A 15488-nucleotide genomic window follows, 5' to 3' on the forward strand; every position below is an offset into this window, starting at 1 on the left:
TTTTCGTTTAGCGCGAGTATGTGCCGTTTGTTCGGTATTAAAACCGTCGGATTGCGGGTTCGTTAATTGCTCACACGAACCACCTGTGAAATTTTATTGGCGGTCCTTTCGCTTCGAGTTGACGTTTGTGTGCGCTAGCTTTATTATTTCGCTGGACTGGACGAGATTTAGGTGTTTCATAAAATTGATCGAAGCCTCGACAAACGAAATAAAAACATTCAAAATTTTTCTTTGCTAACTTTCAACAGAGAGTAACCAAAATTTTCATTTACAGTTTCATTGGTATCTCCGTATATCCTTTTTTAAATTCAATTGTAAAATGCCATGGATTTATATTTTTCATATGGCACATCAAAAGGGAACATCTATCAAAATCAACAAGCTGCACGCAGCCCACGTCCTTAAACCCCGAGCAATTGATTAACATAAAGAGATAGAGATGTAAAAAGATCAAGTAACCAATAAAAAACGCTCCTACAAGTATCAGGGTCCCTCCTCGCGGGAGCCCCAATTTGCCATCGATACAGGCACTGCCGGCCCTCGCTAAAGGGATAAAGAGGGCCACCCTTTGTGTATCTACCCACAAATCACTGCGGCGGCCACTCAATGAGAGCCGATTACCTCAAGAATGGACTTACTTTTTTATTGTATACTTTTGTCAATTCTATTGTCTTTTCAATCTATGGCTATCAGACTGATTTGTTACCTTGATGTAAATAGTTTAAATAAGATTTTTAAGGGTCAAATGACCTTTACGAACATATTACTAAGGAAACATATTTAAGACGTTGCAAGAAAAATCTTTTATTCGAGGACATTTTTTCTTGTATGATGATGTCAGTAACAAATAGAGTAATAAGAGTAACACAGTACAACAACATAACAGCCCTACTGGACTTGTACTCTATACGTCCGGCCTGTACAAATATGTTGTCTGCCGGTCTCTACGATGTTTACTCTCCTGTCTATATGTCTTTACATATTGACTGTGTACTTACAACTCATTTATTGGTCACTAAGGGAATTCCTCAGTATAGATTTTTCAAATAAAATTTACTCTAATAGAGACCACTTAACATTTGTCAATCTGTGCGGTTGTGACTTTACGAAGTGTGAGTTTTTATTAAAGACTAAGATGAAAGTAAAAATGTATGAAGTACTAAAGACAATCGTTAGAAAAGATTTACAATAAGAAATAAATCGTAAGTGAATTTGTCTGCATCCGACGCGCCGTCAGAAGGCGTAGGAGTGTGGAGGGGTGCGGAGGGCGTCGCAAGGCGTCGGATCGGATCCCGCGACGGATTAACCGGCAAATTGGTTTAAGCGAACCCGCGTCGGTACAACGAATCAATCCAAGTTGCGGTTATCTGAATTGTTACAGATATGTGGATCTATTTTAAATTATTTATTTCAAAAAATACATTTTACAACAATTAAAATAAAAAACGAGATATAGAAACTGTTTACGGACAATAAAATATCAAATTATTGAAGTTCTTTCGATTTTATTTAAAAGGAAACTCGAGTCTTTTTTGCTTAATACAACTTCACTGACCTGAAGATTTACAACCAATATGAAGTTGTACCCAACAAGTTTGGTCATTCAAATGATATTGAATAGGAATTTGATTGTAAATCATGAGTAACTATTAAACTAATAAATGTTTAGCTTTCCTACCATCTTACAATAAAGTCTTTTTCTATACTTTGTATGCCCGTTTTCAATTCCAATAGATTCTAATAAGATTAGTGATGTCACACGGATGTTAGATAAAATAGTTTGTGGCCTATAATTGGGGTTCAGGTCGCACCACGGTCCGTTATCACATCGCTTTTCATTGGAAAACATACCTTATTACCCTTACATTACAGTTTCTCTGTTGTAAACCTTATTCCTTCCCTGGTCATCACTCGCATGACTAGGCAATATCGGCTCGGAAGGTGACGTAGGGTGAGCGTGATAGTAGGTGAACTCAATAGCACCGGGCGTTAGGTCGGAAATGTTTTGTTAGGGTAAACGAATAGTTTTCTCCGATCGGGCCACGGGTTCACAAATTGGATCGGGCGCGAGTAAATCAGGGTAAGCCAGTAATTGAGTCTTAGAGGATCATTCGATGCGGCAGCGGTCGCGCGGTCAAAGGATTATGATGCCTCGTATCGTCTATTGATCAAAGATAGTTCGAATTTGTTTTGGGTCACAACCGTGTCTAACGAAAAGATAACATTTTATGACTCAATATAAATAAAGTATGGTAGTAGACCGAATCGAATCAAATTTTACACTTACTAAGTGTAGACTCTTACGCGTGACTTCACCAGTTTTGTCGCACAATAACAAAAACAAATGAATTTAAACCAGGTATGAAGCCGTGCCAATATATTTTATAGTAAGCATTTTACTGGAATTATCCAACGTGAAACACAAATGATCGGAATACACTTTACATGGCACACAGCGCTCCCGGCGGTTTATGTTTAAACAGGATACTGTTTGGCGACCGTCTGCCAAATAATGGACGTCTGATTACATGCCTTTGACTTCTTAAGACTTCATCGAGATGAACAAACAGTCTGTACATTATAAAAAGAAGACAATTTAATTTTGTTTGCTTATAAAACCATAACACACGTTCGATTGTTATTAAAGCAATCTCTTAGTGGCTACTTAACCACTTTGAATACGGCACTAACTTGTTAATAAGAAATCTAGAACTAAAATTCTATTTAAGACACGTGGGAATAGTCTTTATCGTTTACCCTAATTAGTGTTACTTATTAATATGTTTTCTTATGTACATATCTATTGTGTCAAGAAGTATGTATGTAGATAGCATTGTTAAGTGCAGTTTATATTAAATCCTCGGCGGCGACGCTTGGAACGTCTTAGCATAATTAGCTGAGAGGGGCTGTTTATTGCTAATATTAGTTGTTAGGATTAATACTAACGGGGGAGGGGGTGGAGTGAGCCTTTTAACGGCTATTATCATAAGTCTTGAGTGTCGAGGATATTTAAAATTGACGACTTTTTATTTGCAGAAGTCCTATATTAGGTCTTATATTGTGCTTATACTCTAATAAATAAAACTTTTCATCATTAAATAACAACCTTTTTGCAATGAGCGGAATGTTTTAATATAAATTCAGTTTATTTTCTTTTAATCGACTAAAGTTATGACAGCAAAAATTAATCAAGAAAATAAAATATCGAACGTCAACGTTTCGTCGAATAGAAAAACTGTGCTCTAATTACTAAGCTCGATATATGATTTTTAATTTAGACAATGAACAACTTTGCAAGAAAAGAAAGACGCTTCGTTAATATCGTTGACGTATCGTACACGTGTCGTGAGTAGAAAGCGGTAGTCGCGGGTAATGTTGATCTTAAAAGTTGGCGGCTCGGATCAAATGGTAATTAGCCGCGAGTTCAGCTCGATACTATAACTAATTTTATGTTAATACATTATTATCCAGCCAACAACTTTAAATATACTTGTAAATACAAAAGCTTGTTTTTTTATTTAGTATATGTAAAAACTTGTTGTTCATACATTAATGAGTGTAAAATATTGTTCGCCTTTTCAATTTGCCTATGACTATGGCCTAGTCACCCCTTACATAGGGTAGGCTCCGAAGCTCCTCAGTGGGAACGTATAATGAGGTGATGATGATTCATTTACCTCCTTGTTCCAAATAAGAAATACTAGGGTCCAACTTCCTATGGGTCATACTTTCTATGTAAATTAATTATCGACTTAGTATTTCCAGTCCTTAATTTTCGTCCAATAAATAATGCTATAAAAAGGCTTTGGCGTTTCAAATTAACTTAGTAAATAGATTCCAAACTTAATATAATATAAACAATGTCATAACTTTGCTTTGCATAAAATATATTCAAAGAGAGACAATCGTAGTCTCGCCGCGACTCATATCGGCGAAGCTCGATGCGAATGCACAAATCCAAAAACATTATCCCGCCCGCGAAGACGCCCCCGCCCCCGCCCCCGCCCCGTCTGGGATGCGGGCAAATCTTCGAATTAATTTTACTGCCGAAATATGCAAATCGCGAGATATAGCCGCCTAATAACATGTACAAAAGAGTGGTGACTTGAACGAGTAACACTGCAAACACTAATTCAGCGCAGAAAGATATTGAGGAGTTTAATACCTATTTACATTTGTCCTCTAAGAAGCTTTTGTAAAGTTGGCAATCTATACGGGTTTTAGTGGCTTATATCTTAAAACATCTATTAGTTCAGATTTAAGGAGTTGAGTATAAATACGAAACAGTTTATGAGGCCAAAATAAATCTAGTAATAGGCTTGAAGTCCAAAACCTTTCCAATGTTTTTTTATTAATAAACACGTTGAAACTAACTAAACATCCCAAAGTTTACAAATGACACCTTAGAACATCGTTATTAACTATCGCGTAGGTACTAAACTAAATAAAACTCTGGCGTGTCTGCGAAAATATAAAAGTCTTGTCTAATCTATGTCTTAATCGTTACCTCGGGCTAACATTATAGCCGCTTCGAGGAGCTTAATAGGTAACAAAATTTACCGTGATAGTAGAAAATACACGATGCTTACGTGCCGCCGCTACCGGGAACTTATCACGCGCGGTATGCAGGTGTTTGCTTTAAGTATACGACTTTAAAACTTCAAGCTAATAAATAACTTGAGAGTTATTAAGCACGTTACATACTAAGTGAACACTAACGGCATCACATGATGACGTTATTACTGAACTTTTTCAATAAAAAAAAAAAAAACAAATACTAAAAATAGTTTTTTTTAAAAGTACTTAAGTATTAGCAGCTCTAGAGCTTAACCCAGAAATGTAAACCGTACTGCTCGGCGTAAACGACGCAAGCCTATCATCAGACAAACGACTATAATCCTACTCGGGTAAACCGAATATGGTTGAGATGGCTCGAGTACCAGAAAGTTTCCCATACGTTTCAAAATTAAATTATTCGTGATTACTGTATAATTAAAAAGAGTTTCCAGTTCTGTTTACTAACTTGCAGAGTACAGTTTGGTTGCCGTTATCAAAAAGTCCAGCGCGACCCCATCGTGCCGGCAGGTCTACTAGCGTGGCGCCGCGAGCACCGTACACGCATAGCCGGCCTCCACACGCGCTGCTCATCACGCGCTCCACACTGAATTCCGGCGGTGATAGAAGCTGCAAACGCTGCAACAAGAATAAACAGTTATAGTACAAGTATACGGAAAGTAAATAGAGCGCTTACTAAAAAGAATTGTCGCTAATGGTTCATAGGTGCTTATATGAAATTTCGCAACCAAGAAAATGTTACCGCAATGTGTAAATTTTGTTGTGAGCTCATATACTCTAAATTGCTTACTTAATTTAATAAAGGCAGTATTCAATTCTTTTTCATATTAAAAATAACAATTGTTAAACATTGTTAATTTGGGAACCCTAAAATGAGATTAAAATTTATGTCTAAATGACCTACTGGTCTTTTCAATGGCAAGAAGTTTGATAAAGCAAAGTAATTACAAAAAGGCAGTTAGTAATGCAAGTAATTTCCTATTGGATCGTGGTAATAGGAACTATCCGCGGGCGAGGCGCAGATATGATTAAGAAAGTTTTTTAATCAATAAGATGAGTAAAAAAAAGCGCCTGCGGCAGCGCGTCTCGCTTCCTGCAAAGCTTTTTTCTCTTTATTTCTCATTACGCCGCCTCCGAGCTTCCTCTTACGTCTTACTTATAATCGTTTATCGTTTGACGGCCCTCTCTCATCGCAGACTATTTTACACAAAATTGAAAAAGTTGCCTCCATTGTTGACTGAGAAAATTATGTACGGATAAATATTTATTGGTGTTACAAGAAACCAAATGAACCTAAAACCAAGTATTTACACATGTTGATATACAGTGGAAACTGTAAGACATGTCTGTATATGTATAAACCTAAAGAATCGAACTCACAATGATGTATGACTTGAATTTACAGTTTTGGTAATAAATTCCAGTACATTAAACTGTAACCGAATGAATGCACAACTTGTAGACCCTTGTCATAACATATTACTATGATATTGGAAACTAAATGATAAATCAACACATAATCTATATATTTATGTTTAAATTTCACCTTATATTTAACCACAAGGAAGTATTGTTAGCAAATATCTATAGAAAGCGAATATATGATTTTATTTCTTAACATCTCTTCTACAACCTTGTAACTTTAATATCCGTTTAAATTTATTTTTGTATACTACATATAATAATAATGTCATCATTCTTTTTTACATAATGATATAAAACTCCAATAATAAATAATACAAAAGGGTTGCGACAAAAGAGAAGTAGCACTGCATTAGGCAGTTATTATCGGGGGTGATCAAAACGATTTACCTATTTTGTGTCGTCGCGTACCCAGAACCTCTGCAGGAAGACAGGTGCTACAAACCAATTGATTCATTACTTAATAAATTATTTGATATAATAATGTATTTTCATAGTAATTGAAAGAGGTTTAGAGGTTTTTATGGTTTTGGGTTTAAAAAGCCTTCCTAGACATAGCTGTGATAAGTTTCATTGTAATCAAGTCTACCAATATGTCTACGACCGTAGCACCGTAGCCCTGCTACGGTTATTCTTAAGTACAAGATATTACTCTGCTGTTTTCTGATGTTTATTCAGAGTTTATTGGGTCTTAATGCAGTTTAAGACTAATTTAAAACTGGTTGCTACGAACTAATTTTTTTCCATTGATTTAAAAGTAAACAAAGCATCGGACAATTGGGATTCAACATCCGCGCCTCTAATGCCGTCCGAATAAATAAATTAGAGCCGTACAACAAAAATTATATATGCAAATATCTCACCGCAAGTATAATAAAAATAAAAGGGCCGGGGGAGTCGGGTGGATATTAAAACTGGAGATGCACGTACGGGGTTAAGCCGGCACACAATTAAACGAAGGTGGGTCGCCGGGGTGGCCAGGGGTGCGTTTTGTTTTTTTTACATATTTAATAAAATAATATAAAAATTAATATATTCTTTGCGCGTCCGTCCGCGTATCGCGATCGGTGTGCGCGACAGATATTTTATGTAGGTCGTTGTGTTGTGACGTGCCGTGCTACGTGACTGTGGAGACGCGCCGCGAAGATTACACAACATGTGCCTCAACAATTATTGCTACTGATTTATTTTTGACCACTCTACTGAATTTTTAATCCTACATTGTTGGTATCACAGACAGGAAGGATTACACACGTCTCAAATTAAATACAATTTAGATAAAAACAAAATGATTTAAAAACGTTTGTGAATTTAATCGCTTGGGGTTTCAAACTTGAAAACTGTGAATTATTTCTTACTCGTCAATGAGAAAATTTGGATGGATAATTGATAGAAAGTATGTCTAGAACAAACATCGCTTAATTGAACAGTTTAAATTACACTAGCAGCTTAACATTATTTATAGAAATAATTAAAGCAATATTTCTAGTAATTCTAACTTAAATATTTCTCTGAAGATTTAAAAGTAGACGTAAATTTTATTATCGCTACTCGATACTAGATGGCGCGACGTGCAACTTTTACGTCCCTTTGGGTCGTTCTTTGGTATTGTTACGCTAATGTGTATTTCATTTCCATATCTTAAATGTAATAAATGCAACAAACAAATATGATAACAAAAGCTTTATATAAACCAATTCATGACCGATTTTTATTTACTTTTCACCATATTTTGTAGAAGACATGACACTAAAATATTCTACCTGAGTGTTTTATTGACATCATATTTATATAAGAAAAATTTACGAATCTGTTAAAGAAATATGCAAAATTAAAATATTGTTACTGTAACAAAAAGCATTAGCTGCTCGATCGATTTAAAATAGCTTATTTCCGAATATAAATCACATTTTTATTGCAGCCGGCGAATGCCGTCGGATTCGGTGGCGGGAGATTAATCGACATAATATTACGAGTAAACCAACTGCCTAATAGCGCCTTCGCATTCCAAGAAAATATAATTCAAATATAATATCTTACATTGATTAACTAATTACTAATCAACAAATAACTGCTATCAAAGTGATTTAGTTTTAACCAAGGCTAACTAAGCACTGTTTAGCTGAAGATTGCTGAAAATAGAATAAAAAGCGAATTTTAGATGCACAATTTATTGACCATAGTTAGACTTATTTGGAGTTGTGAATTTGAGAAACAAAACGATTAGAAATAATGAAATCTGTAACTTGAAATTACAAGAAAAGGTTTAGTAAAAAGTATATCATGAAAGCGGATAACTTAGCCTCTAGGTTATTATTAACGTTAACAAAGTATTTATATCTGGGATACAGCACTTAACCTAAAGACGCTACAAGCAATGCTATTATCAAAAAAGCCCTCGCTTCTAACGCGGCGACCTCAATTCGAGCACACCTGTCCTCCAGGTAAGCAGCAATAGTTCGGCAAGTCCTCGCATAAATCACCTCTCAGGCACATCCTACTCTCAGCCGGGCCATTAGCATTTTTTATGCATAGAAATCGATCCGGCGACCGTCTAATGCCTCCCACGATACATTAATATCTTACTTTTTATGACTCTTCGGTAAAATTCTTCGAGATGTAAGACGAAAGTCTTGCTATTGTAAGTATAGCTCTATTGGATTGCATTAGAGTACATATTTCATTGTAACATTGGTTTCTAAGTCGCGTCCGTACGGAAGTTATGGGAGTTGCAGGAGTTGATAATAGGTGGCGCTGGCGATTTTCTTAACGCCTCCATTTTTCTTTCACGGGCACTTTGAGATTAAAAGTTTGGAAAATGAAATGAAAAGTTAGCGGGCCAGTTAGCGCGCGTTGTCGGGCGGCGCGCGGCTATCGGCCGGATTGGGGGACTGTTCGGAGCACGATTTTATAACTTTGTATCACTTCATGATATTTTATACTGTACTCGCAAGTTTTTTGAGATTATTTTTATTTAGTGCTATCATGCATATTGGGGGCTGTAACATTATAACACTTAAAATATCATTCGATTGGAAATGTCAAATGTTCCACGCTGACTTATTATTTTAAACATATATATACATATACAGTTAATTAATCACCAATGGCGATTAAATCACTAGACAAAGAACAGTGATACTATGCTATACAGAATGTGTAGTCAATATGTATTGGTGTAGATGAAAGAGAGCGGCCGTATCGGTGTCCGGCGAGAGCACAGACTCGATAACGAAGTGCCTGGGACGCTGCCAGCTCTTGCATGCCTTGCATTATCATATGCACATAATGCATACAATACAATAAAATGAATATTGTCTATATAATAAGAATATTCAATTTATTCAATAATTGCTAAAACAATAATTCTTTGCCGAATCCAACGACGAAATATAGTTAAATTAAATAGCGCAAAATTAATATCTAATGTTAAAGATATAGTAAAAATGTGATAAACTTTCATCAAACATATTCACTGTCTTCTCAAAGAAACGAACATCATTTTGTCTTCTCTTATAAGTAATGAATGATTGACATCTTTATATTTTTTTACTCTATTATTTTAATACTAACCAAAGTAGTATTTCTAATAGAAATAATATCATACGAGGGTGGATTGAAAAGTACTCGGCCTAACACAGATCCATTCAATTCTAAAAATCAAATCTACCCACATTATTTAGTTCAGTTCAAATTAGTTCATTGTGTGAAGTTTGGAACTTGTGCGATAATTAGTTGTGATTTTATAAATTTATTAACAAAGTAATTGGACATAATTTCCGCGAATGGAGCAAATCGAGCAGCGTGCCGTCATTAAGTACCTCCATAAGAAGGGGCTATCATCAAAAGCCATCCATGATGACATGGTCAGTACATTAGGCGATTGTTCTCTGTCATATTCATCCGTCAAAAAATGGATAGCAGAATTTAAGCGTGGTAGAGAGAGTGTGAAAGATGAACCCCGCTCTGGAAGGCCTTCGACGTCAACTACTGACGAAAATATTAAAAAGTACTTGATTTAATAATGGGAGACCGCAGATTAAAAATTAGAGAGATAGCCGAGATTATAGGCATCTCTTATGAACGAACTCAAAACATCATTGTCAGCGAGTTAGTTTCCACAACGTGTCTGCGAGGTGGGTTCCGCGACTGCTTTCAGTTGAACAAAAAAGGACGCGATTGACTATTTCACGCGACTGTTTGGAGTTATTTGAAGCCGATGCAGATGATTTTTTGAATCGTTTTGTTACTATGGACGAAACATGGGTTCATTACTGTACACCGGAAACAAAACAACAATCAAAACAGTGGAGAAGACCTGGTTCACCACCCCCTAAAAAGGCTAAGTCGATTTTGTCGGCAAATAAGGTGATGGCTTCAGTATTCTGGGACTCGAAAGGTGTGATTATGATTGATTATCTTGAAAGGGGTCAGACTATAAACTCTGATTACTACTGCACCTTACTACGTCGTTTACGAGAGGAAATAAAAGAAAAACGTCGAGGAATGCTCAGAAGAAAAGTCCTGTTTCATCAAGATAACGCCCGTGTTCACACGTCAGTACAGTCAATGGCTGAAATTCACAACTGTGGCTTTGAACTGTTACCGCATCCACCGTATTCACCTGATCTGGCACCATCAGACTTCTTTCTGTTCCCTAACCTAAAAAAGCACTTGGGAGGTCAAAGATTTTCGACAAACGACGAGGTTAAAGCAGCTGTAGACGCATATATTGACTCTTAGGAAGAATCATTTTTTTTCAACGGTCTAAATGCTTGAAAGGGGAGGTGGCAAAAGTGTATTGAACTTGATGGTAAATATGTAGAAAAATAAAAATATAACTGATTTAGTATGTGTTTATTTTCTTGGTTAGGCCGAGTACTTTTCAATCCACCCTCGTAGTAAAATAGAAGCGTTATACAGTTTATTAATAAACAGTTAAGCTGTTACAAATAAGCGATTCCAGCGCTGCGCTCAGCTGATACCAACTCTTGGCATACAGCCCGCAGCCGCTTGATTAGCCCCATCCCGCTTAAATATCATCGTACATAAAATATATACATTTATAGTTATATTTTAAAAGGTTCACTTGTACTTAGTAGTTGAATACAAGGGTGGCATAATGAGCTTGTATTTTTGTCTACAGAGTGTCTATACATCTTAATAAGCCAACATATCTGAATTTACTCCCTTCTTTCTTCGTCTTCTCTTACCTTTGTAAGAGATCACATGCAGTCTAATTTCTTTTTTTATGTTCTTTTATAGCAGAGTGAATAGGCACTTACTAAGCTAGCGCGTACCATCTTTCGACCAAATCTCCACTTCACCTGGTCAAGGGCTAGCTTATAAAACGTAAAAAAAAAATTATGGCTTTGTTAATCAGATATAACAATTATTTAATTTTTAATAAAAGCATTACTTTTGCGTCGTTTTTTCTAATTCCAGAAAATTGCCGACAGAGGTCATAGCTAGATGACGTCACGTATTTAATTACCACGCCTACGAGCCTCAAAAGTGTCGCCGCAGAATTGAAAGTTAACTATAAGTGACATACGGACAGCAAGACAAGTCAGCAAAACAACAAATATACCTAATATTAGTTAATCAAACAAGCAAAAGTTTTATTTCTCTGGGCAAAGCGTAATATTATTGAGCATTAATTGTGTTATTTAAATAGGTATGAAAATTTACTCCTTAACATTGGTAAAAATTGTTATTAAAATATGATTTGTCAATAGAAAATTGGAAGGTAAAACTTCATTATATTATTATATTAAAATGTCGAATATTCGTGTCAGAACAATATTCTACAGTATGTTCAAAAGCCGCAGGGTCAATAGATAGCCGGTGTAACATTTGCCGTTAAAAAGAAAACCAATTTGCCCGTCACTCCCCGCGCCCGCCACCCCGCCAGGCTCAAAGGAGCGCTATCTAGCGATAAATTATCGAAATTATTGCATTAAAAATTCCATCTAGTAAGTCAAAGCGAACCATTAGATGGGAGAACGGAGGATACGCGGGGAGAAAGGTCCTAACTGCAAGCGAACGATAAGTCCTGCAACATTAGAGCGAGTTTTACCTTTAGATAAGGGGTGTTTTTTCTTGTTAAGCTACATCTTTAGTATGCAATAGTTGACTTAAAAATAATCATTTTTGTAGTGTATGAAGTGTATATGTAGATTTTGTTATTTTGTGAAAATATGACGATCATTTCTCACATAATTTCAAATGCTCATTTGTTTTTTGACTGAGTTAAGACTAGGTTGTAATTAAATAGTCCAGTGAAAAAAATAGCAGTAAGAGGAAATATACCGAGAAAAATGTATGAAACTTCTATATTTATAGCTTATTCAATTTATAAGTTTTAATCAAAAACTCATAAAAGCGAAGTCGACTATACACCGGACGGGACGCCAACCTAAGTTATCCGGACGCGTTACGTTCCGGTGAACGGTCTAGACATCGTAGTTAATATGAAAATTAGCCGGAATGAGGTTCATCCGGAAATTGGTTAGCTTTACCTAAGTCGAGAAACTCCCTGTAGGTAGCTAGGTGCATTGAATGTAATGATTTCATGACTCAAACTACCAAAGTCGAACACATTTCAATTCCACGAATGCCTTGCCTTTGAAGGTTAAACGTGCGTAATCAGCTTAACGTGACATGGTTTTATTTTAAATAATATATTCCAGTGGTCAATGTTTAAAAATATTTACAATTTTATCTCATTACCAACATATCTTGTTTTAACAAGGCGTTGTAAATTTGTCACATTTTTTTCTATATCATAACTTATAGCCAAAATAGCGAAGCGACCGCTTTCCATAGACAAATTTAATGTTGGTGAGACTTATATACTTAAATGTTTATTATATGCAGAAGCTGTTTGATAACAATGCTTCACCTAATCTCGATACTTAAATTAAAAAATCAAGTGCGGATTCGTCAGTAAACGAGTGTGGACGCGTCACCCTATCTACTAAAATAAGTAAATACAGTGCAAGTCATTTTAGCTTCTATACTGTTAGCGATAAGCCAATTAATCCCGTGCAGTGCGCGCCGAATTAAATTGTGAATTATAATTTAAACGCCCGGATTGCGTCTCTTCTCCACTTCGGGTAAACGAGTCGGGCTGCGATAATTCGTCTCGCTCTACTGCGCCGACGCATCGATCTTTCTTCGAGCGCCCCCGACTAACGCGGTAACAGCTCCGCTTCGCTTCGGGTAAACAAGACGGCCTCTGCATTTCTTGGCCCGCTCGCACGCCCAGCCAGCCCTGCTTACACCGCTGACTCACTGCATTTATCAACAAGTAAGCGCTGTTACCCACATCAAACTATTTAAAATGGCTAACAATTGCGCTGGTTGCTGCAATGCTATTCAAACCGCACTGAAAATTAAATGCACGGCTTGTAATGCCCACTACCATCCAGAATGTGTAAACATAACAGATTTTCGCAGTCTGCCAAAGTCTTTTTTCCCTAGCTGGAAATGCCCGGCTTGCCAGAGCAAGGTGCCCAAAAGAGATAATTCCAACACACCTGTGCGCCAGGCGGTCCCCGCAACCGCCGACGCATCGACTGCTAATGTTACCTTACGTGCGCAAAACCGGGCAACGGACAAACGGCCAATATTACAAGTGTCAACCTCCGATAATGACTCACTTTCTGCGCTTACAAGAGAAATTAGATTGCTGCGCGAAGATATGAATGAATTTAAAACCCACTTAAAAAATCTAACCTACAGCCTGGCGCAATGTACTACGCGCCTTGATGAAAGTGACGCTAAGATTCGATCTCTCGAACGGAAGGAGCTAGAAAATGCGCAACTCCATCAGAAAATCTATCAACTCGAAAATCAACTTAGTTTACAGGCCCATTCTTCCGTTCGAAACGAAATAGAAATTCTAGGTATAAATGAACACCCCAACGAGAATTTACTTCACATTATTCGAATTGCTGCAACTAAGCTAGGCATGCCGCTCGCCGATACGGACATCGACGACGTAGTTCGCGTTGGGCCCCGCCGTACTGCGAACTCCTCCGACGGAACAGGGCCACCCTTGCCGCGGCCGGTTGTACTTCGTTTCGTGCGGCATATGACGCGTAAAGAATTTCTCAAATCAGCAAAAGCCCGACGTAACATCACTACAGCAGACATAGAAGTCGCCGGCCAGACTCGGAAGCTTTTCTTTAACGAGCGCTTGACCAAGGAGAAAAGGTATTTATTTCGTCAAGCCAGGCAACAAAAATCTACACAAGGCTATAAATACTGCTGGACCGAAAACGGACGCATTCTCATCCGCAAGCGAGAAGGTGGTCCCGCTATACTCATACAAAGAGAAGCGGACCTCGCAAGAATCCTTGAATCGGATCGGCCCCCCGCCACAACCACGGCTTCACCTACCATCACCGGCCACCTGCCTGATGAACCTCAAAATGACACGGTTTCTCCAACTAACTCAGCTTTGCGCGATCGTAATGACTGCTAATTTTTGTCAGCATTATTATTTTTATTTCATATTATTAATTACGGTAAAACTAACTCCATATTTCCTCATTACTGTTTATTATAATAATTTTATTATTACTTTCGTAGCATGCACACACGCACACACCATACCTACACTTACTCATGTCTGTAAACTTTTTGCATACACCCTATTTACACGCTCTAGGTCAGTTAGCAAATTGTTTCCGCGTCCGAATTCCCATCCTTTACGCACAATGTTAAGGTTCAAACTCATGCAGAGCATTGTCAACACTCATACTTTCATGACCAATGGCGTTACCTGATATAGCTGATGATATAGATCAAAGTGTATCAATAGACTGTCAAATGTTGGGATCCCTGGAATGTAGTAAAATCTTTTTCTCGAATATAGATGCTTTCAAAATTATGACCCTTAACATCAGAAGCCTTCAGAGAAACTTTAACGCCTTCGAGGTGGCCTTTAAACGGATGGATACTGATTACGACGCAATTATTCTAACTGAATGTTGGTTAAACGAAAGCTCGATAATCAATCAATTACCAGGTTATAACTCATTTCACACTCGCAAATTCATTAACAAAAGTGGCGGAGTTGTCATATATATCAAGGAATCGCTTAGTGTATCTACCTCTGAACCTATTTTTGATGACGCAAACTGTCTGTCTGTGGATATAGCTGACAATTTCAAAGTATTAGGAATCTATCGCTCTCCTTCTTTTTTAAATACAGATAGTTTCTCGAACTCTCTTAACAAAGTGCTAGGCGAAATCAAAGGTTTCCGAAACGTAATAATAGCTGGGGATATAAATATTGACATATGTGATTGCTCAAATAATCAATCAGCTGATTACTTAATACTATTGACGACACATGAATTTCTACCGGCAGTTACTATCCCAACGCGTAATGGTGCGTGTTTAGATCATATTTTTGTTAAGTCTGAATCTCGCTCGGTTGGTGCTGTCTGCCCCTGTTCGATTACTGATCACGACATTGC

At 37.2% G+C, this 15488-nt stretch overlaps 1 protein-coding gene across 1 annotated transcript in view; it reads right to left on the minus strand.

The window, feature by feature from the left end:
• The window catches only part of mbo (Nuclear pore complex protein Nup88), a 60152-nt gene that overhangs the window by 15411 nt on the left and 29253 nt on the right, over positions 1 to 15488 (minus strand). The window contains exon 2 of the mRNA XM_013312418.1: positions 5024 to 5193. Within this exon, the coding sequence (XP_013167872.1) occupies positions 5024 to 5193 (170 nt within the window). The remainder of the gene's footprint in view (positions 1 to 5023; positions 5194 to 15488) is intronic.

Source organism: Papilio xuthus, unplaced genomic scaffold (assembly GCF_000836235.2).
Source record: "Papilio xuthus unplaced genomic scaffold, Pxut_1.1 DF827679.1, whole genome shotgun sequence".
In the NCBI taxonomy this organism is placed as follows: Eukaryota; Metazoa; Arthropoda; class Insecta; order Lepidoptera; family Papilionidae; genus Papilio; species Papilio xuthus.